The sequence below is a fragment of the Daktulosphaira vitifoliae genome, unplaced genomic scaffold, assembly GCF_025091365.1.
Source record: "Daktulosphaira vitifoliae isolate Bord-2020 unplaced genomic scaffold, ASM2509136v1 Scaffold_2, whole genome shotgun sequence".
Lineage (NCBI taxonomy): Eukaryota > Metazoa > Arthropoda > Insecta > Hemiptera > Phylloxeridae > Daktulosphaira > Daktulosphaira vitifoliae.
The window spans coordinates 42,085,929-42,109,389 of NW_026099573.1; the positions used below are offsets into that span (position 1 = coordinate 42,085,929).

General features: G+C 27.0%; 2 protein-coding genes across 6 annotated transcripts in view; one reads left to right on the plus strand and one right to left on the minus strand.

Moving 5' to 3' along the window:
- Window positions 1–6,608, plus strand: part of LOC126899353 (cytochrome P450 4C1-like) — a 46,673-nt gene extending 40,065 nt beyond the window's left edge. The window contains exon 14 of one of the 2 annotated variants that reach the window (XM_050674216.1): window positions 6,521–6,608. The gene's annotated coding sequence lies outside the window, so the exon portion shown is untranslated. Of the gene's footprint in view, window positions 1–2,041; window positions 2,207–6,520 lie in introns of those variants that run through there. The other variant, XM_050674217.1, reaches the window with a different exon arrangement.
- The window catches only part of LOC126899361 (carbonic anhydrase-related protein 10), a 124,933-nt gene continuing 105,978 nt past the window's right edge, over window positions 4,507–23,461 (minus strand). For all 4 annotated transcript variants that reach the window (XM_050674234.1, XM_050674236.1, XM_050674233.1 and 1 more), the window contains 8 exons: window positions 19,181–19,317; window positions 17,404–17,595; window positions 16,638–16,733; window positions 14,112–14,178; window positions 12,047–12,201; window positions 5,866–5,994; window positions 5,532–5,580; window positions 4,507–4,832 (listed from right to left, as the gene is read on the minus strand). In XM_050674234.1, the coding sequence (XP_050530191.1) occupies window positions 4,810–4,832; window positions 5,532–5,580; window positions 5,866–5,994; window positions 12,047–12,201; window positions 14,112–14,178; window positions 16,638–16,733; window positions 17,404–17,595; window positions 19,181–19,317 (848 nt within the window). In that variant the 3' untranslated portion in view covers window positions 4,507–4,809. The remainder of the gene's footprint in view (window positions 4,833–5,531; window positions 5,581–5,865; window positions 5,995–12,046; window positions 12,202–14,111; window positions 14,179–16,637; window positions 16,734–17,403; window positions 17,596–19,180; window positions 19,318–23,461) is intronic.

Below are 23,461 nucleotides of genomic sequence, written 5' to 3' on the forward strand. Positions count from 1 at the left end.
TTGAGTACTGTAATCATTAGAAATATTTTTTTACCGTATTTAAATTTGTATCATGGATGTAGTTTATCGAATTAATGTAAGTTTATAGCTCTTGTTATTACTATTATAATATTGTTATTACAATATTTATTATCTTTGTTATTGTATTATTAAAATATATTGTTATTATAACAATACATTTAAAGTAAACATATAGAGACTTTATAAAAAACATAATAACGTTATTTGAGGTGATTGGTGTTAAAAAGAAAATCAGGCGTAATGTTGATTTGTGATTTTTCAAACTAGGTTTGTAAGATATTAACGTTTTTTACCCAGGCTAAATTGTTGTTTATGGTGGGTTGAAATTTGTTCTAGAGAAAGCAAATAAGAAAGGATGAAATAAAATGCTATAAAAAGAAATATTGCGTTAGAAAATCAACGTGAGCGGTTATAAGTTCTTCTTAAGACTTACATATGCCACCGTAAAAATAGAGAGAAGCGACATAACACAATGGACCAAGTTCACTAGATTCTATTTTTCCGCTTGTAAGTTAGGACCAACGGGACCTGAATGTTATTGTAACCTCTTATACTGGCGGTCGCTTTGGGAGTTATACAGCTATCACTAGTCGTTACTTGTAGTCACCCACACGGTATTCATTGTAGTTGTAAGCTAAAATCGCACACACGGTACCCCTATCAAGGCATATTGTTTTATTCGCCCTTTTACACCAGTCTCACTTACAAATATATTTCCCATCTCTTGTGCCCTTTAGGTTTATCCTTAGGAAACTTCTTTCCTCGCCATAGTCTCGCGATCCTTCTCCACTGTATTCTCTAAGTACGCAGTATATTTCATTCTCTTACAAGTCAACGATTACACCACCTGCAGCGGAGTTCCCAATGTGAACGACGAGATTAAATCCTATTCGTTGAATTGTCCTAGAATTATTATTAACATAAGAGGAGAAAATGGCGAGCTTCCATCTTTTGTATGTGTACATAATTATTTACATTTATTAATAATTTATAGTCTTTCGAAAACACTGCTCAACTTATCTTGGCGACAATTGAAACACCCATTTGACGTCGTTCTGTGAAAATATTAAATTAGTATTTTGAGATACGTGTAAACGAGTAAATAAACATTTTAATATGAATGGATTAATATTTTAAATAAAATATTGCCAGTTATAATAATAGAAACAACTTTATTCGTTAAATGATTAAAAAACATTTTGTTCTTATAATTAAATTAAATTTTGCTGTTACAAGATTATGTGCTGTAATATCATGATGACAGTGAAAATCTCCATTGATCGCTTGGAGACTCTTAATCTTAGCATATTGCGGTACATGTATGCTATGTTTATTTTTTATGGTACTGTATGCTATTTGTGATTACTCATTACGCTAAATTGTTTATTTTGTGTAATATCAATTTGTATGAGTATAGGCACTATTAAATCATTTAAAAATTTACTCATAGTCATGAGTGAAAATGGTATAATTAAACCGAGTAATATTAATTTATACTTAACATAATAAATTTATAATTTTATAAATGTACAACAAAAAAGTTGTTATCTTATTGGAAATATTTTCTGATGTCGTATCTTATGAAATCAAAAATAATTAACGATATGATAACAATTTAATTTTATGCCCTTATCATTTTTCTTGAAGCAATCATAATTTTATACTATATAGCTCACAGTCATGCAAGTACGTTGTCTATTACTAGAGTAATACATCATGTTATACCCGTAGGCTGTACTCTTCTCGAGATATGATTTGTTGTCTCCGTAATATCATTTATATATACTGAAATAATCTCATTCTTCACGGTCTATTCCACTTTGTTTTTGCTTTAGTATAAATTCTATTCGTCAAATGGTTATGTGGTGGTCTCTACAATACCATTTTTTATCTGTCACAATTTTCTCAACACTTACTTTCGTGTACATTTTATTTTCTATTTGCTCCTTGCCTTGTTTTCCTTTTACGTATGAAATAATTCTTTCGTTTGAGTAAAGAGTTTTATTTTTTTCTATTTCAGTGTATACGCGGAATCGTATTTTGTGTATATAACAGTCTTGCCTTCGGATGCAATTTTATCGGCATACTTAGTTGGTTATTTTTATTCAACGAAACATTATTACTTTTCTATTCACTATTTACTACGTAGTTGGTAAAATTACTTCTTGTAAAAATTTTGTTTTCTGTGAAATAAATTTTAAATTTTACTAAGTCTGTGTTGTATTATTAAAAATTACAATGTATAACTTTTATTGTACTTCATAAGTTCTTTAAGATATATGAAGGACCAAAAATTTATTTTCATTAATTTCTTCACAAAATTAACTTTATGTTAAAGAGTAATATATTTAGTTGGAATTTTAACTTAAAATGTTGAAGTCGCCATTAGTGATTGACGGTTGGTCATCGAAAAAAGATCAACATGTGAAGAAAAAAGTATGCGGTAGCTTAGTGCTCAGATTCGTCGAATGCACTTCAGATTGCTGGTCTAATTTCGTACTATGTTTTTTGTTTTTCTTAACATTTACTAAGATGGTAATATTAATTCGTTTAAATCAGTTTAAATAGTTATATACTTAATGTAATGTATATTATACTATCCGCAACAATTAGCAAAATTAAGTTCAATGATCACATATTTTACCTAAACATTAGATGTTTTATAAAAAATGAAAATATTTATATTAAATCAAACTTTATCAATTGACAAGCTATTATACAAATTGTGTATTTAATTACTTAAATTCAATAGTTTTTAATAATTTTATCCGGCAAAATTATCAGCACGTAAATACAACTAAAAATAACTAAAAACTGATAAGTATCCAAAAAATTATTTTTTTCAGCTTTTTATTACAGGCTTCTTTGCAATACTAATTATAGTAATAAATTTTATAGAAAAAATTCCATACTAACAACCAATTATTTGCGTGAGCTTTGAAATTTTACAAAATTTTAATTATTAAATATTTATTTTAAAATATCGAAATATCGTAAATGTTTAAAACTTGTTTTTTATAAATTAAAAAAAGTAGTACTTAAATTTTATAAAATTGTAGTTATTAAACAAATAGCAAAACATGAATCATATTCAAACATATTTAGCTTTGTAATATTTTTGTGATTCGCGGAAAAGAATATCAAAACGAGATTATAATTTTATTTTATTTTTAAAAAGTGTTCAAATATGTGATGTAGTTTATAGGTTTGTTTTGTTTAAGCTACATTAAAATTACCTTATTTCAAAAATTAAAAAAATATTTCTCATAAAAAAATACCCATTACCATAAAATATATTATCATATGATAAAAGTACGCATTGAAAAAAAAAATTGTATGCATGTTCATATTTCAGGGTTTACTTATCAAAATCTCAAGCTTTGAATCACTATCAAATTAAACTTTTACAGTCAAAATTAAATTTATTATTATTTTTACTTTTAAAATACTTCATAAACAATGTACCTTATGAATAATAAGCCTTTTTTATACATAATAATACAATTACAATGATAAAATTTAAAAATGTTCAGAACAGTTAGGTAGCAGATGTTCCAATATCTTCTTCGCTCTGGTCTTTATCCCAATTATTTGGGGTCGGCTATTCATATTGTAAACTTCCACGTGGCACTACCTTTCACATCATCTATACATACACAAGCAGTCTTCATATCATCCTCAATTACATTTAACCATCCCTTTTTTGGTCTTTTACTTCTTCCTTCAATGTTCATTTTTATATCGTTCTTACAACTTCCGATTTTCTCTCATAATATGACTTAACTATCTAAGCCTGTTTTCTCTCAACTTATTCATAACCGACGCTATTCCTATGCTTCCTTATACATATCATTCCTTATCAAATTTTCTCTCGTTATTCCACTCATCTATCTAAGCTTTTTTATCTCTGCTTTACTATCACGTCAAACAACCAACCCTAAGAACCATGTAACCTAATTGGTCTTACTACAGCCTCATTTGGATTTTCTTATCGCACAAAACACCAAATCCTTCTCGTCACTTGATCTACCCGCACATAATCCTATGCTTCACATTTTCACTAATACCATCAATCTTTTGTAAATGATCATAAATATTAGGATATTTAGATACCAATGTAAAAAGGAAAAAAATGTGTTAGTTTGGTATCATTTCATTTTTGTTAGCGAGTAGCTTCAAAATGATGGCTATTAAACCTAAATACTTTTTATTTACTAAAAATTAACAATTTTATTTATTAATATATTGCATAATATTGTACTAAATATTTTTTTCATTTGGAACTTTGTTGTTCAAGACTAATTATGGATTCTATTTTTTACTGTAACAATTATTAAAATTTGGATTATGAACAAAACAGTGTTATTAATTGACAAAAACTATTATTTTAAATAGTGCACTTATTAACATTTTTTCTAAAATTCGTATATTAATTAGAATTGATAAAATTTAATTTTATAAAAATATATAAAATCACACATTTAACATAATTGTATGATATTTACGATTTATTATTAATTTAATAGTAACAATTTTGTACAATTATCTTGAATTTTTTTTACATTTATGTACTAGTAAAAATATTAGCTAAATTAATATTGAAGAGGCGTGAGCTTATATTATATATATCAAAACTTATCAGTCTATAGGCATCAAACTTAAAAGTCTGAATGTGTTTATATTATCATTAAGTTAACTTAATAATGTCTTGGTGAACATTTTGCTCTTTAATAAATATACATGACACCGAGTGATAACTTAATGCTGCATATATTTGGAGACAAATCATTAGTGATGATTCCAATCGTTAGCTGAAAAAGAAAATTTTAATTAATAAAGCCATTATGTTATTAGTGTTAATAAATAGTTAATTTATTTTTATTAATGTGATTAGGATGCGCAAGTTATAACAACAAAAAAATGTGTTACTTTACCAGCAAAATATTTATTTAAAAAAATATATAGTTAAAATTAATCGAATATCTACGATTTAAATATATTTTCCTAGAATGGACTTGTATCAAACGTTACTGCAAATAATTATGGTATGAATTTTTCAAACACAACACACATAAGTCATTCAATGATATATTATATTATTACATACAGTGAATTATGACAAAAAATTTAAACAGACATTTTAAATTTCTTTTTTACTTGAAAAAATATCTTTGTGATAAATTAATCTAAGAATAATGGCACTCATATAAAAATCATTCAATCATTAGGAAAAAACCGCTCAACTCTTAAATAATTTTTATTTTGAATAATTAATATTAAGTGCTGATGAAAAGTAAGAGTACCTATAAAGGAGGAAAGGTTTTGTGTAAATGAGTTTCTTATCATGTTGTAGTTGTAGTACATTTAAAAAACAAACCTTTTTACAATATAGCAGAAAAGGGCGTTTGTAATGTACTACCATAATTTGTTAACTATTAACACGATACTGTTCTTTGCTGTCTAATAAATTAACAAAACCATGACAAACGGATGACTGGCAATTAACTTACCTTTGTAGTAAACATCTTTGTGCATGCTAGGGCAAAATTTTTCATCGTCCTAAAAAAGCCAAAAAAAACTATGGTTTCAACAATGAACATGATTTTTTTCCTAAGTACATTTTAAATACAGTTTAACTATTATAACAGCTATATAATAATTAATTTATAAACTACGAAAAAAAGTATTTTGATTTAATATTTTTATACGTATAACTTTTTAGTAATTTATATAAAATACTTATTAAAAAATTTAATTACAAATCGTATAATTAAATATGATAAATATTAAACTCGTAATTTAACTATTTTTGCTTAACTAATTGTAAATTTTGAAAAAGATTACCTTGCGATTAAAATCTATGTTAGTTCGAACTAATCGGTTGTGAAGTGGCTGTGGAGGTCTAAAATTATTTCCTAATGGAGCTTTTGCTTGATTTTTGTTTCCTTGCATAAGACCTCGTAAACTGTGTAACTATAACAAGAAACATAACACAAAGTATAAATAAAAAATATGGAAATAGAAAAAAAAATTTGTTTAGTTTTGGTGTTATAACGAATTTTAGATTACTAAAAAGTTACTAGTGTATTTACTAAATTATTATTTAAAATTATGCCCAATGACTCTTATTTTTGTTTACTACAATAATTATAGTAAACAAGTATTTATAGAAAATACTACTTTAAAGAAAATTATTTGAAATACTTTTTTTTTTAATGAATCAGTAAATTAAGAAAAATTTGAAAAATTAGTAAAATTCAGAGTGGCTATAGACATTATGTTTCTATTGCTGTATTTTAAATCAAAATTATCCGCAAAAAAAAATTACGTAGGGACGTTTCATTGAGCGTTCATTTTTTATATATTTAAAATACATTGTTTCTTAAATTGGTAGATTTAATTAGCTTTGTTTAAATAACGAGCAATATTAGCGCGTTCAAAACTAAATTAATGGATATTTTTAGTTAATACCTATGTTTAAATTTTATATATTCTTTAGGTCATAAGTAGCTCTTTCAACTCATTATCGTGATGGTTACATAACTCTTAACCCAAATTTCTGAATACTTTAAAATATTACAAATTATGTTTATGGCGGTAGTTTTTTTGAATATCAACATGTACGTAAAATGGAATCAAAAACTTTGTTAAAAGTAAATTTGAATTTATTAATTATAAATATAAGAACTTATTGTAGCTTTTTAAATAACTTTTTTTGACAGTAAATTAATTTTTATTTACTTAATTTATTTACACCTTTACATCCTCTATCAACTATATTACTAAATTCTTCTATTAGAGAAAACAGGAATATTTGTACAGTTTTCCAAACGTACCTCAATAACTGTGCACCGAAGCATGACGCTTTCTTAATCGACTGAATGATCTTTATCAAAAAATAATTTTTATAGCTATTTATTTTTTTTTTATTAGTGAAATTTTACTTATTTTTCTGGGAATTAGAGTAATCAATTTTTTTTTTGTTTAAGGTTTTAAAAAGTTTTTAGTGAAACAACAGAACAACCATTGATACTAATATTTAAAAATATTATTGATAAATTATTTTTTTTATTTACATTATTTAATTTTTAATGGAAAGTTATTCACTATTTAAAATAATTAGATTTCGTCTAGCTGGGGTCCTGAAGGTCTCACGCATTTTCGTATCGTTCTACCCTTCGAATCGCCCTTATAAGTAGGCCACTGATTCAGGTAGAAGTACACGGCTACGATGGACATGATAAGTGTTGTGCAGGAAAAATATTTCTCCAGACGTAGTTCACTCATGTAAATTAAATAATAATTAAAAAAACAATAATACAACTACATAATTTTTAGGTGTATTCAAAATTATACTTCATAATAACTTACTAATTATTGTTTAGCACTACAGGTTGTCAAAAGAAAACTTAATAATCATTAAACGCAATTTTTAAATTGTGTGATATTAGTGAAAACTACATAAACTAATATAAAATTTAAACGAAATTGACATGCGGAAAGCAAAATCATATCTTTTTGGAAACTATACTCGTGGATTTAAAAAGAAAACCTCATAATTCTGTCAAAACCCAACGGATTTCAACGAAATTTTCAAGATAATTTTGGAATATCTATGGGCAAACCTGGTAAATATTTTAGATTTTAAATCGAAAAACGCTGGCGGCAATAAACGTTTTCGATAAAATTTTTGAACGTTCACGGAGTGTTAACATTTTTTTTCTCATCTTATTAAATTATTTTCTTAGAATAACATAGTTAGTACTTTCATTTATACATTTATTTTTTAAAAATCGGACATCATTCTCTAGTATTGCCTAATGATTTAATGTTTTATTAATAGTATAATTTGTCGATTAAATAATTAATGAATTTGAATTAAATCATTATTTTAATTATATTTATTATGAAGTTCCAAATTGTGTTTTTGAGTAAAACAAAATGCACGTTTATATAAGACTTTTATCTCAACATTCGATGTAAGTTGCAGTGTTCTAAAGATAGTCTTCAATTTTCTGCCGTAATGGATACTAAACACGACACACCATTTAAACATTTCACATTTTTACCAATATTTTTTAATTCGGAAATTTCATTTTGTTTTCTTTAGAACGTTTTTATTATTACCCAAAACAAAATGATATTTGGATTTAACGGCATTTTCTTCGTGTATAACTATTATTAATAAAAAATAATTACATAGTTCATCCTACTAAATATTATGGAAACACATATAGCGTGTGATAAATGATATGACATGAAATGATATGATGACGCGATAATAATATTTATATTCCACCCTTGGTAAATTTAGAGTACTGTAATTTTATCCAATTCTACTTTATTATTATTATTCTTACTCATGTTTAGTTAATTCATTTCTAAGGAAACTTTCATTCCATTTAATATGAATATTGTATATTCAATTTTATGATATAACACATATAAACACAGTTATTAAGAAAGTAAAACTAAGTAGTTAAACATAACTTTTAAAAATAAGTTTAACTAACTTAAATTATTAATTTTTAACGTGTTAGTGTTCAATTTTGATCGTATGGCACTGAATTTAATTGTCAACATGTATACTCTTAGATTATAAGGTAAAATCGAGTAACTTACATAAACCTTTTACTGTTAGATCTATGGTAACATTTTAAGAATTTTTTCCAAAAAAAATCTTTAAAATCGACGTAGATGCAGGGCAATTTTTAGAAAAATGATACGGTCCCACTATTATTTTTCTTTTTACTAACGCGTATCCAAATGGTACGGCACTCGAGGTATATATATGTATATATATATTATTTATATTTATGTCTGTGTATATATATTTACGTAAGCACAATAGTAAAAACAGATGTTTAATATTTTATATTAAACAGAGAAACAACGTCGGAAGACAATAATTGGTTCTTATAATATTAGATATTCTCCTTGATTCGTACAATGTTATACTTATGTAACAACGGCAACTACACTTCTGTCATCGGTAAGGAGCACACTCGCCGCGATCCAAAGTTAAAAAAGAACACGGGAAAAACACTGAAACACAACAGCACACGAGAGTAAGGTAAACCAGTTAAGGTCAACGTCAAAACCGAAAAAAAAACAAAAGAAAAAGACAGTGGAAGAAAATACACCACTTCAGGTGAACGTCGAAACGAAACAGAAAGCAATATCGGTAATCCATATTCGGCGGCGGCCTTATCTCAGTGTCAAGGGCGGGGAGACGACCGATGACAACCGATTGTCATATTAATAGCTGGACGGCTGATATCGAGAGAGACACGGGTGAGCACCAGCCTAGAGCAAAAGGCGGTGTCGTGTCATTACTTTTAACTTATTTACTTTGGTAGCATTGAAGTTTTAGTGATATATCAAGTTAGGTTCTTGTCATTTATCAAAAAGTGTTGAACTTCCTATTGATACATATTTTAAGCATTATTGGAATAAAATATCAATTTTTTTAAAGATAATTGAGGATTAAAAATCAAATGTTCTTATTATATACAAAGTTTATCATAAACCACTCGTAAAATAAAGAAATATTAAAATAATAATTTTTGATTTCTTTAATTACATATAAATATTGATTTTTCAGCAAATAATTACTATTTAGAATTATCCCTAATCAAATTTAACAAATTTGGGACTAGTATTTCAGAAGTTATTTACAATTTAAAGTAATGAATGGAGGTGATTATTGGAAGCTGCTATTTTTATCACTAGTCATTTCCTAGCCATTATCTCCGTTCTTCCTAGTTATAAAAATGAATGGATTACATTTCGAGAAAAGTTTATGTTATTGCTTTTAAATTACATAATACATTCTATGTGTCATAAATTTCACAATAATGAACTTTATTATATGTAGTATTTGTTCAACATTTTTTTAAATCAACTTAATTAGTGATAAAATCTCAGCCATGAAAATGATGAGACATTGAGTTTTTGTAATCATTTACAACATACAAATTTAAAAAAATAACTTTGTAAGCTAATTTTAAATTGGTTTTGATAAAATATCAAAGTTGATCATAGGTTTCATCATAGAAAGTCAACATATGTTACAATATTTTGTCTCGTAATAAATTATAAAAAAAACTACGATAAAGTTATCTAAAAATCGTCATTTTAACTTTTTTTAAATTAGAAAGTATTACTAAATAAGTAAAAAAAAGCAAAACACAATTATATTATAATACTGAACAATATTAATATATTTTCCTTCTTTATTTCCTCGCCTTTATCCCAACTGCTTAGGGCTCTGATCCTGAACTTCCATTCAACACAATTTCCTACATCATCTACACACAGATCAGCCGTCCTCATAGCACATTCAATAACATCCCTCTCTCTTTTTTTGGTCTTTCTTTACCTCTTATTTCTTCAACATTCATTTCTATAACTGCACTTACTACTTCCGATCCCTCTCTCATGATTACATTACTATTTAAGTTTATTTTCTCACATATTTTTCATGATTGACGCTACACCTATACTCCCTCTTATATGTTCGTTCTTTATTTTACCTTCTTTAGTCACTAGACAAATCAATCTACGCATTCTCATCTCTACTACATCTATTCTATGTTCTATTCCCTTGTCAACAGCCAACCACTCCGAATTATACGTTACTGCTGCTCTAACTATAGCCTTATGGAACTTAATTTCAGCCTTATTAGAATTCTCTTATCGTATAACAAACCAGTCGATGCTCTCCACTTTACTCGCACTTAATCCTGTATTTTACACATTCTTTAATATCGCTGTTCTTTTGCACAACTGATCTCAAATAATTAAAATTTTCCACCTCTTTTATCACGTCCTCGCATATTGTCACTAATAACCTCATCGCGTCTATCTCGTGTTCTCCTTTATCAAACTTGTACTCTATTTACTGGGTTTATAATTATTCTTAATCCTTTTTCTCCAAGAGCTGATCTGCACATATCTAGCCTCTGCTTAATTTCCTCCATATTTTCTTTTATTAACACTATATCGTCAGCGAATAACATACTTCACGGTACCTCTCCTTGTATTTCTCTAGTAATTTCATTATTTACTATGGAAAATAAGAAAGGGCTTAAAGCAAAACCTTGGTGAACTCCTACTCTTAAATCATCTGTTATTCCGCTCACACTTTTAATCCTGATTCAATTTCCATCATACATATCCTATATTATATTAATGTATCTTTTTAGGACTCAATTTCTCATTAGCATCCACTTTAAAACCTCTCACCATACTATATCATACGTTTTTTCCAAATCTATAATTATATATAATCTATAATACAGAGCTTTTACTTCTTTTCCCTATTCTTTTCTATTAGTTTTCTTACACAAAAAATTGGCTCCATCGTTGACTTTCCAGGCAAAAAACCAAACTAGTTCTTTGTTACTGATATTTCTCCTCTTATTTTTTTTATCTATTACCAGCTCCTAAATCTTTATATGGTAACACTTAAGCTTTTTGCTTCTATAATTATTACACACCTGTATCAAATGGTAAAGAAATCTTTGCATTTTAATATTGACACCACAATACTGTTCCTCCATTCTTTTGGCATTTTTCCTTCTAAAAGAATTTTATTCGAAAGATCTTTCAACCACATTATGCCAACACCGTCTAATATTTTTCATTTTTCTACTGGCACTTTATCTGGTTCTGTTGCTTTATTCTTTTTCGTTGATGCCACAGCCTCCCATACCTATCTCTTACTAGTTAAATCTACTAGTCCCTTGTTCCACGAAATATTCTCTAATGTCTCTCTTGGATACTCCTCATTCAGTAAATTTTCAAAATATTTTTATTACTAATCAAAGTGATAATTTTGATTTGTGATAAAAATACCATAATAAAACTATACATTAATTAATAAATTTTTATATAGTTAATTGATATAAATGACAATGAAATGACAGTTATTTAAAAACAATCTTTAGGAATATGACTAGCCATCAAATTTTTAGCGTACTCTAAAATTGTAGACGAGTTAATTTTCAATATAAAAATATACCTGTTGTTTGGTGATGTAAATTGGCTTATTTATTATTAGCCAGGTGACAGTTTCGTGACACGCAGGGACTGTAGTTGAACCGTCGTAAGTCATGTAATATTTGGTGTCTGGTAATAAATCTGCAATTGATAATCGTTTAACCAGTGCCTCGTTACCTAGATTCATAAGTATAAAAAATTAATACTTTTGATAACAAATAAACTAACATTTATTTATTAAAAATAAAGTAAATAAACTTTTGTGAAGCAAAGTTTTAATTCCCTTATTAATATCATATTTTGATAAAACTATCAACGCAAATATTACTATATATTTTAATATCAGATCATCTTGTCTCAAGTGTCAGTTTATCTTGTTTAATATTTAAGACTAAGCTCTGCCCCAGACTAGAGGCTTTATGGTCTGTTCTTACAGGTAGGCGAATGATTCCGGTAGGAGTATCGGACCATATCTGGCACGATAAGTGTTTTACATGTAAAATATTACTTCGAAATCAGTGAATTAAAAACCCGATCTTCAAAATATTATAAAAAATGTACAGCCCCAATGAATTTAAAATCTTTAACACAAGTTTTAAACTTTTTTAGGGTCGTTAATTAAAATATCAATAATTATATTTCACGTTACTCGGTAGATTCCGATACATTTTGTATTTTTTTACCATCAGTTTTACTTAGGCCATTTATTATTCATTCAGATGGCATAACTAATACGTGTACATCTAAAATTCAATATTTTTTTTTTTTTTTTTGAAACTTTTAAATATATATAATTACATCCTAAGTCATAAATTAAGAAAAAATTTATTTATCAAAGTATTTATGTTATTGCAAATAGTTAATGTAAATAAAATATTGATGCCAAATGGCTTATGCTATAGAAGCTTACGATACATCAACGCCTTAGTTCTGATTAACAGTGTTACACACCTTGCTGTCTTATTGGTTTTCTCAGCCATAATGAAGTTTTGTTGGATCGACAGCCAGTAAAAAAATCCTGTCAAATTATTATAAGGTATATCCGATACCAAATAATTAAAATTGAGGCTAATGATTTGATTAAGTGTTTTATTCAATTAAAACTTTATACATATATATTAAGAATTTTATGTCCTAGATGTTAAAACCAAGTCTTAACTTAAATACTTTTAATTGATGAATTAAACTGGATGTTTTTGTCTAGCTTTGTGTAAATATCGTCGATCTACTGCGATTGGAAATTTATCCATTTAAATTACAACAATATTGTAATATTCAGTGCTTGATTAGGCAAAGAATAGTAAAGGTACTCAGTTATTTAAAAAATGTAGCGTTGCTAGCAAATTAACATTCCCTAAGAATCATTAATATATAGAACATAGAATAATATGCAGCATATTGTTCAATAATAACATTATACAAGGTTGGTTACCTGGATTTATAGATAATGAATGGTTATTATTGATTTCGGCCTATCAGTTATCTCAGATATCAGATATAGGATGCCAATAATAATAATAATGATCAGTTTTTCTTCTTTGTATTTGCCGAATGTAATATACTACAGAGTGTGGTAGCCATCTTCACATTTTATGAAGTCAAAGATATCTTTCTGGCTAGGCCAATGATGGACAGGGTGGGTATTAAGACCGGCTTGTACCAGAGAATAGACACCACCAATGAGATAATTATAAGAAAAATCTCATTGACTTTCTGGGTATCGAACATGGGATCCCATGTACCGAAAAATACATTTCTACCCATTAGGCAGGCCGATTCCTCTATATATTTATAATATCAATATACTTTGTAAATACTACATAGACCTTATATACATAATTAGTATAAAATGTATGAAATATTAAAACATATTGTAAGTCTTATATAATTAACACAAAAATATAAATTGAGCAATTTTATAAAGGTATGTAAGTTTAATCAAGAACTCGTCCAATGCGTACCCATTAAAAAAAAATAGGGGTACACTAGAATATCCAAAAAAATTTGAGGCACTCAGTCCTTCTCAAATCAAATACTGATAATATTATAACTTGAAATAATGGAAAAGTGTCCTTCTAAAAACTCACCACTGTACTTGATGTTATTTAATTGATCTGTAAGAATTCGTAATTCTGGATTTGATAGGTCTCCCAACTAAAAATAAAACAATTATTTAGTTACTATATAATAAAAAAAGTATATTTACTTATGTTTTTTCAAGTATGGTTTATTAATATACTTAAATTATAATTTGGTAAAACTGATACAAAATAATTAATATTGTATATAACAAGTTTATGATAAGGCTATAGTTAAATTCAATACAAATTTTTTTCAAAATATCCCATTAACGATGTTTGTTAATACAATAATTATATTTAATGTTTTAGTTTTAACAATTTGAAAGTTGGCTATAAATTTGTAAAATCATATAATAAGGGTTCCTGTAAGAATTTTCTAATTTTTAATATGCTAATGAGTTATTAAACTCGTACTAAACTTAATATGTTATTAAATATATTAATGATTACTTATTATATTTATTTTAAACGTAGATATCTGTGGAACAGTGTTGAAGTTTCAATTTTGCCTTGAAAGATTCGTATTGATTATTTACAAAAACAAATAGGTTTCTTAAAGTAATTAATTTCTATAAGAATTGAATATATTGCAATGTAATTTTATTAATTTTTTAGAAATTTGTTCTTAATTATGATCTTTCTTCTCTTAAAACAGTTTTTATGATCTGTTGTTTAATCAAATTTTATGTCAATACTGATATGATAAATTTTAACGATATCACCAACGCCAACACCCAGATAGGAATATTATCTATATCTGTGCCAACATCAACAAAAATAATAAACTAGTTACCTCCTTGCCTAAAATTGATTAGTGACAATACACGAAAGCATCGGAGAGCATGCTATACTTATAAGTAGCCACCCAAAAACTCCATCATAAAATGGAGACAAATGATACATAACCACAATGATACCAAGCTATTATTTAATGTAATAGAAAGTATACCTCAAACAAAATATATGATGCCCAGTGTTTGAATTAGATAAATTGAAAACGATCAAGATAAAGATAAAAAGTAAATTTTGTTTGTATCTAGATAAGTAAAAATATGTATTTTTTTTTTCAATTTTTTAGAACTCCGAAGTCCTAAAATAATATTTTGTTGTTTACATAGCATAATTACGAGGAAAAAGCAAGAATTCTGGGATCCTTGCCACCGCACAAGCACTTTAAGAAAATGTTCAAAATTAAATTATAGTTTAAGCTTTAGGAAAATATTGTCATTATGAAAACCTAGAATTAAAATTAAAATTGCTTTTCCTGAAAAAAAAAATGGACTTATTTGGTTGTTCCATTAAGTCCTTTAATTTGAGTGTATTATAAGTAAATTATTATTATATATTTAAATTATTACTAATAAAAATTAATAAAGAGTAATGAATTAATTCATATTTAATACAAAAATAATATTTAATATATAGACTATAATACATAACTATCATGTATTCGAAAAAAATAATAATGGTAAAGTAACAAAATTAGATAATGATATATAATAATCAAAAATCGATCTCCCAACTAGTGATGCGATGTAAATCATGATTTCTTTACCAAGTTGTCAAATAACCGTTTTTGCACTTTTCTGCCAACACAAATTGATTTTTGACTTTCTTGTAGATGATTCAAAATTTATGAATATAAAAATGATATTTTACTAATAATAGCTTTAGTCAATATTGCCAAACGAAATATTATATAAAATATGTGTCCATCAATACTAAATCAAACCATAATAAATGAACTCAATAAAGTCAATATATTTCCTATTTATTTCAGTAAATTTTTAAATGCCAGAATAAATTCAAACGGCTATGAATACGTATTGAGCTTCGGGCACCAAATATTTATTAAACCGGAAGGTATTTTGTAACCTTCCCAGATCACTAGTCATTAACTAAGATGACACTGACTTTAAAATCGTTTTCACTGAAGATAGGATAATCTGCTTCTACTCAAATTTTAATGTCATGTCCATGCGTCGTCACGCTAACAGCAGATCTGAACTCACTACAAAAGATGTTTCACATAAAACAAATTTTTTATTTTTAAGTAAAAATTTTCGATTTTTGGTTTTAAATTCTCAACTTTGCATTACTATAACTTTTTGAAAAATTACATATTACTTTTATGCGTAATACTAATTATAAAAATCGGACCTCATCATATTATACGAGAGGCGTTTAAAACAATAATCATATGTATATATATATTTTTTTAATTTATAAAGTCCAAGTAATTACTCATAACCACAAATTCTTTTTCTTGCTTGTTTTTCTTCAAAAGACTCGTATATTTATTTTTTTTACCCTTCAAAAATCATTTTCCCCAGTATATAAAATACGGTCAACAGATTGGATAACTCAACGACTGCTAAAAATGTATTTAAACTTAATAATACTTAATGAATATATTAAAAACAATAGAGTCAGGTAAATAAATTAAGTCCTCTGTAAATTTTTTCTTAGATTTAAGCTTATGATCTATGTGCATATATTTTAAATAGTATAATCTTACAAGTGAATACATACTTGAATCAGTAAAGATAAAACTACGATTCCATGAGATCGTTGCACTGCATCTGAATAGTTAGCAAACAGTTGCGAGTTGTAGCTAAATATTTGAAGCTTAAACATTATTAAATATTAATTTTTATTTTAAATTGTTTTTTTTATAACTTTTAATACATAGTATTATAATAATACTATGTATTAAATTGATAATTATCTTTTATTTATATTGTTATTTTTATGAGCAGTTTTTAGAAATTGTGTAACAAGTTTTGAGAATATTCAACATAAATTGAATCGATAAGATAAAGATCTGGCGCCATATTTTAAATTGTAAAAATGTTTTTTATTTTATTTTTAATTTGTACGCTTGATAGCATTTTTACAATAAATATAAATTAAATTATAAAGTATAAACAGTTATTTTTTGGTACATATTCATTAATTAACCAATAATTAAGGTAACCACCAATGGAGAAACCATTGGGAAGAGAAGTACTAGTTATAACATTTAGAGATGAACAGCAATTAATGATTTTTTCTATTAATTACTCATTAAAATTATACTTGATGAATTATGGATGTGTGTCAACTTCTGAAAATAACGGAACCTACGCGTTGAAATTAGACGATATATAAATTTTTTTTTATACTTTATATTTTGTCAAGTAATAACTACAATAGAAAATTAAGAATGTAAAAATATTATGGAAATGTTTTAATTATAATAAAATGGACATTTTTATTTGTATTTATCAATTTTATGGTTATTTATTATAAAATTTACTTCAGCTGGAAATGCATATCCGTTGATCGTATGTTCCGATCCCATCTCATCTTGCTGTCCAAAGTGCATATGTATTTCATATACTTGGTATTTGTAAGACAAAGGTCCTCCTGTGATATTTATATGATTTTTTTGGTCATTATCCAAATAAAAAACAATACTGTGACCCGTATTTGTTATTGTTCCGTCAACCTATTACATTACATTTACAGTAAATATAATGCCTAAGTCATATTACGCGTATATTTATTATATTTTTTTTTCATTCATATCATTATTAATACAATTAAGTTTGTTAACTATGACTGTAATTATTGTACTAATATTAACGAAAAATGTACAAATGTATTTTTTCTTATTTATATTATTGAGCAAAATTACTTTTTAACCGTTACAATTCATTATTTTTATTCTTTGAACAATTTCACTCAAAATAATATACATAGTTAATCCCTACGTTACCTACACGCAACATTTTATCGTCAGAAAACTAAAAAAGTACTATTATTTTTGACATAATAAATTATTATATAAATATTGTTACATCTAAAACATAGTATTCTTATTTTTCAGATAAATGTTATTACAGTTAAGTGTTTTTCAGCTTCGATGCGAAGCTTAGAATATTTTAATATTACTATGATGTCTGTCGCCACTTGCTTAGTTCTCACCGGACCGATTTTTTTCAATGGTTCGTCAAAAGATCACAAATCTTATCTAATTGAAGACATGGCTCCTAATAATTGAAACATTTTCGTTTTTTTGGCGTAAAATGAGGAAATCTCCAAAAGAATTACAATTCTAAAAATCAGTAATTTTTGACTTTTTTTTCTTAAAACTGCCATGAATTTTTCAAAACTGAATAAATCAAAATAATTTTTTTTATATAAAAATCTTGAACATTCCCTTGTATTTAATATAAATTTTTTCAAAACGTAACCTGTTCACGAAGGCGAATTCAATACAGAAAGTATTTTACAAAAGTCAATTTTTTCAACTTAACTTTTGAAAATTTTCTGGAACCCACTTTGCTACAGTTTTTATTTTGTATTTACTAAAAAATTAGATGTATTTGGAGTGAATGCTTAAATTGAAAATGCTTTTTAATGCGTGTATTGGTTTGATAGTTAGTTACTTAGTTGTTAACTACATTCAGTTTCGGTCATGATAATTGTTTTTATTAAATACATAAATTTTTATGTATAACATATAATAAAAACTTGTAATTTATTGATGGAGAAATGGTCCTGCGTCACTTCGTGTTACACGTTGCCCCACGACTCATGCCATCTTTATCAGCCATCGTCCAAAGTGTCTATGGTAGTTTGACTGACTGCGCGCCATATGGTACAAAATCCAGCAAGTGTCGCACGTCTTCTTCTCGATACCGACCCGTACTTACTGTGCCAATCCTGTCCGGATCGTCGGTACGTCTTACTCGCATCGCTATTTCGTTTTGGGGGTACCTCAACTGGACTGAAGAGCATTACGAATGTGTTTATTTTTTCTGACTAAACTTGTGTGGGTACGATCAATTTTATTCTGTGCGACATTATTTTTAAAAATTGTGTTACAAAAAAATAAAAATAAATAAACGGCTCTACGCTCATTATTAATTATAAACTTTGTGTCGGCTGCATCATTCGATTAAGCAACCCCCCAACGGTGAAATAATAGTTTTAACAATATTTATTGCAATGCATGTTATTATGTGGTTTAAATAATGATGATTAAAGTAATCGGATAATACGCGTAAATCTTATTCAATTTAACTTACTCTATGTCTGTCCACATGTAGATCGGTTAAGTTTGGATCGTACAACAACTTGTCTGGGTCCATGTTGATAGGCGATTGTCGTCGACCTTTGTTGCATAGACTCCATTCCGGATTTATTAAGCCCCAAAATGCTGGACCTGCAATCAGTAACACTCTTAATTAATATCTCAGTACCCAGAAAATTAAAGTAATTATTATTATGGTTGCCGATGGGGTTTAGGCAAAGTGTCCGCACTACTTGTCGCGTTAATTATTTAATTCCGAGAAAGGGCGTAAATCTTTTAACCTAATTATCATACAACGTGTTTCTACCACTTATTCGTATAGTGTTAGCTCGTACTAATATCATACTTACTACAACCTTCTCTAGTTTTATTCTGTAATTAAACTTAGGTGAAAATATTTATCCAAATTATAATTAGTTTTTTTAATGGCTTAACAATTATATTTATACCTGAGATGTTCATTCCAAAATTTTTCCTACAAAAAATTAACACTGCACGTATATCATAGTCAATTGTATAATCTAGTGTACATTTAAAACTATAACTGTCTTTATTTAAAGCATGTTTTTGTAAGTCGTTGTTATTATGAATCAACGTTAAGTTAGGATAGTTTTTTTTTTCAACAAAAACTGTGATAAGTATAATAATCGTTCAAGATATTAACAAATTTACAATTCTTTTCAATTTTATATGGTTTTGCTTATATGAGGAAAATCAAAAGAAAACAAACCGCCTTATGAGACTCAAAAATATTTTAATTTGATATAATTTTCAGATGAAGTATTAAAGATATATAATTACATATGATAATTGATTAGTTTTAGGATATTATGACAGTTTACAACACTTTACTATATTTTATATAGAAAATTATAGAACTCAATAAATAAACGAAATGACATTATATTTAATACTTTTAAATGTTAACATCTATTTTCAATCCTTTTTTGTATTTAAAAATGAGTTTGTAATTATCGCGATATACCTAATTATCTCCTGTCTTCTTTTTTAGTTAATGTTAGGGGTTGCATACAAATTAACTATAACAAGAAAGTCTTAGTTTTCTATTAAGGGAAATGTTAGCAAACTGGAAGTACAGAGCAGAGCATTAAAATTTTACATACCTTTATTTACATATACTACTAAGTAATAAAAAGAAGATTAAAAATTTTCAATACTGGAATAAAGACATAATGATATCTAATTTTCAAAAAAAGTTTTTTTAATGAGGAGCCCGGTGACCTTATTCTGAAAAAATTATTTTTGAAAATGAGAACAATTTTTGTAGCACTCCGTGGATGCCTAAAAATTATCGAAAACGCTTATTGCCGTCAACGTTTTTCGATTTAAAACCTAAAATCTTTACCAGTTTTTTACCATTCCAAAATCATTCTAAAAGTTTGCTGAACATTTTTTTGAGCTATTTTATTTTTGCGCGTAGTTTTTGGTTGGACACTATTTTGTGTTATCACATCGCAATAATTGAGATGTGACAACGCAAATATAAACAAGTATATTTTGGTTATTAAAAATACGATGTTTTTAAAATTATTACAAAATACTTGTTACTTGTGTTTACAATTATACTTCATAAAAACCCACTAATTATTATTTAAAACAACAGGTTGTCGAAAGAAAAATTAATAGTCATTAAAAATAATTTTTAAATTCTGTGTTATTAGTAAAAATTACACAAAATTTAAACAAAATTGTCATGCAAAATCATATCTTATTGAAAACTATACGAATGGATTTAAAAAAATAGCTCATAATTCGGTCAAGAACTAACGGATTTAAACAAAATTTTCAGGGTAATTTTAGAATGTCTATGGGCAAGTCTAGTTAACATTTTAGGTTTTAAATCGAAAAACGCTTGCGGCAATGAACGTTTTCGATAAAATTTTTGAACGTTCACTAATTGCTAAAATTATTTTTCTCCTCTTGTTAAATAATTTTCCTAGAATAACATAGTTCAGCACTTTCATTTATACATTTTTTTTTGAAATTCGGACATCATCAAGTAATTTCTCTTGCATTGCCTAATTTTTAATGTTTTTTTTATATAATAAGATATTTGGCCTCAATATTTAGAGATAATAATTTATTGGATGTTCGCATAAATATGAAACTCTATGTAAAATAACATATTACAGCCTACACTCTTAATAACACAATTTTATTAATATTGTTATAGTAATGATAGTGTTAAAATTGAAATATTATTATATTACTGTGATGATATCGGAATCAAATGTCAGCCGTATATATTTTACTATTGGCCATTTTAAAAGTTAACTCAATTTGATAATTAAATGTTTGCCATATTTTTATTATACTGGTTGCGAAGTAATACTTTTTGTTTAAAAAACGTATCGTGCATGGCGTAATCGGTTACTCCTACCTAAATCTGTGATCTATCCGTAAGAACGGAGTAAAGGGTCTAACGTGTCATGGGCAGAACATAAAGCCAGAAGGGCTGGGGCGGATCCCCAACTAGTATTTGAACGCAACTTGCGATGATACTCGTGTGGGTTAGTTAACGTTTGTTGTTTTGTCTATAATCAGGTAGAAGAAAGAATTAGGGGAGTAGACTGTATATGAAATTGTGGGAGGTACTTACACTAGCAGAAATTAAAAGAATTGTAAAATAAGGCTTATATATTATAATAACAACAAAAATAAAATATAGAATTGTGGATGAGGGTCGCTAAATAACTAAAAGCAACCATGGCGCAAAAACATATAGATAATAATATATATAAAAGTAATTTAAGAATGGCAAATATGCCTAAAAATGCGATAACAACATGCACTGCACACCGAGACTGAAAGGATCTATACAGCGATCGCTTTATGTAAAGCTGAGAAACAGTCAATAAAAATCTTCGTTTCTCTCCTACTGGCATCTGATGGATGCAAAAATGGACATGACGATGTTAAAAAATTAGTGTATGTTCATTAGGGTGGTCCTTAAAATACAAATTTTCAAAATTCGATTTACGCGCACCAAAAAATTATTCTAATACATGTAAAAATAAACTGTGCAAAATTTGGTCCCTATAGGTTGATGTTAACACGTGCAGCAAGAGGGTTGAAAATTCGATCAAAAGGGTAGTTTTTCAGTTATTCTGCTTTATCTCAAAATATATGATTTTTACGTAAAAGTTTATAAGAAAGAAATTATACATATAATTATTTTACATAAAAAAGGTTATTAGCAAAAAACTCATAAGTCAAATATTTACCTCCTAAAAGTCAAAAGTTCCATAAATATTATGTTTACCAGTAAAATTCATATATTTCGGCAATTTAAATATATACGATGAACCGATCAAGTTATAAAAAAAATTTTCATGTAAAAGTTATTTGAAATTTAATTTTCTATTAGTTTTGTAGAAAAATAAAATTGTTTTACGAGTTTTCTGGCGAGGTAATAAAGAAAACTTATAAATAACAATCATTTTTCTATCATTTATCATTTTTTGTTTAGATAATGTTGTTGAGTTAAATTTGTTTAGTTCCTCAGAATATGAAACATAAGATGATTTGTCTGGTTATTCATATTCTTCAAAAACACGAGGGTTTATAACTTTTATGACTCCTAAATTAGTTTCTGCATTAGATCAATGCAAGATATCTGAAGCGATGCTGTGCATTTAATTATTTCTACTGCTGAAGCATTAGGTAATAACGTATAAAAGTTAATAAGCAACCGATCAACTATTCGACGGAAAAGATTATTTTTTAGTGAGAGAAAGGTAAATGAAATAAAAAAAAATTAAATTTCTGGATAAAAATAGTCTTGTCTTGCATTGGGATGGAAAACTACTTTCAGGAATTATAAATAGAGCTAAAGTTGATCGATTGCCAATCTTGGTATCATTTGAGGGAGTAAGTCAATTACTTAGGTTCCCAAAAATTGAGAGTGATTCTGGCGAGAATCAGGTAAATGCAATTTTTGATTTAATAAAGTTTGGGATGTAAAAAATAAAATACAGGCCTTGTCTTGTGACACAACAGCTTCTAATACAGGTCGCTTAAATGACGCTTGTATATTGCTTAAACAACTATTAGAGCGTAATGTGTTGTATTTATGATATCGTAGACATATTTTGGAATTAGTACTAAATAATGTTTTCGAGGTTAAACTTAATTTATGTACAACTGGTCCAGATGTATCAATTTTTAAAAATTTAAAGAATGTTTGATTAGTCTAGATTTGTTGAATTTTGATATTGGTATCAATGATATAATTATAAAAAATGCAGTTGAACAC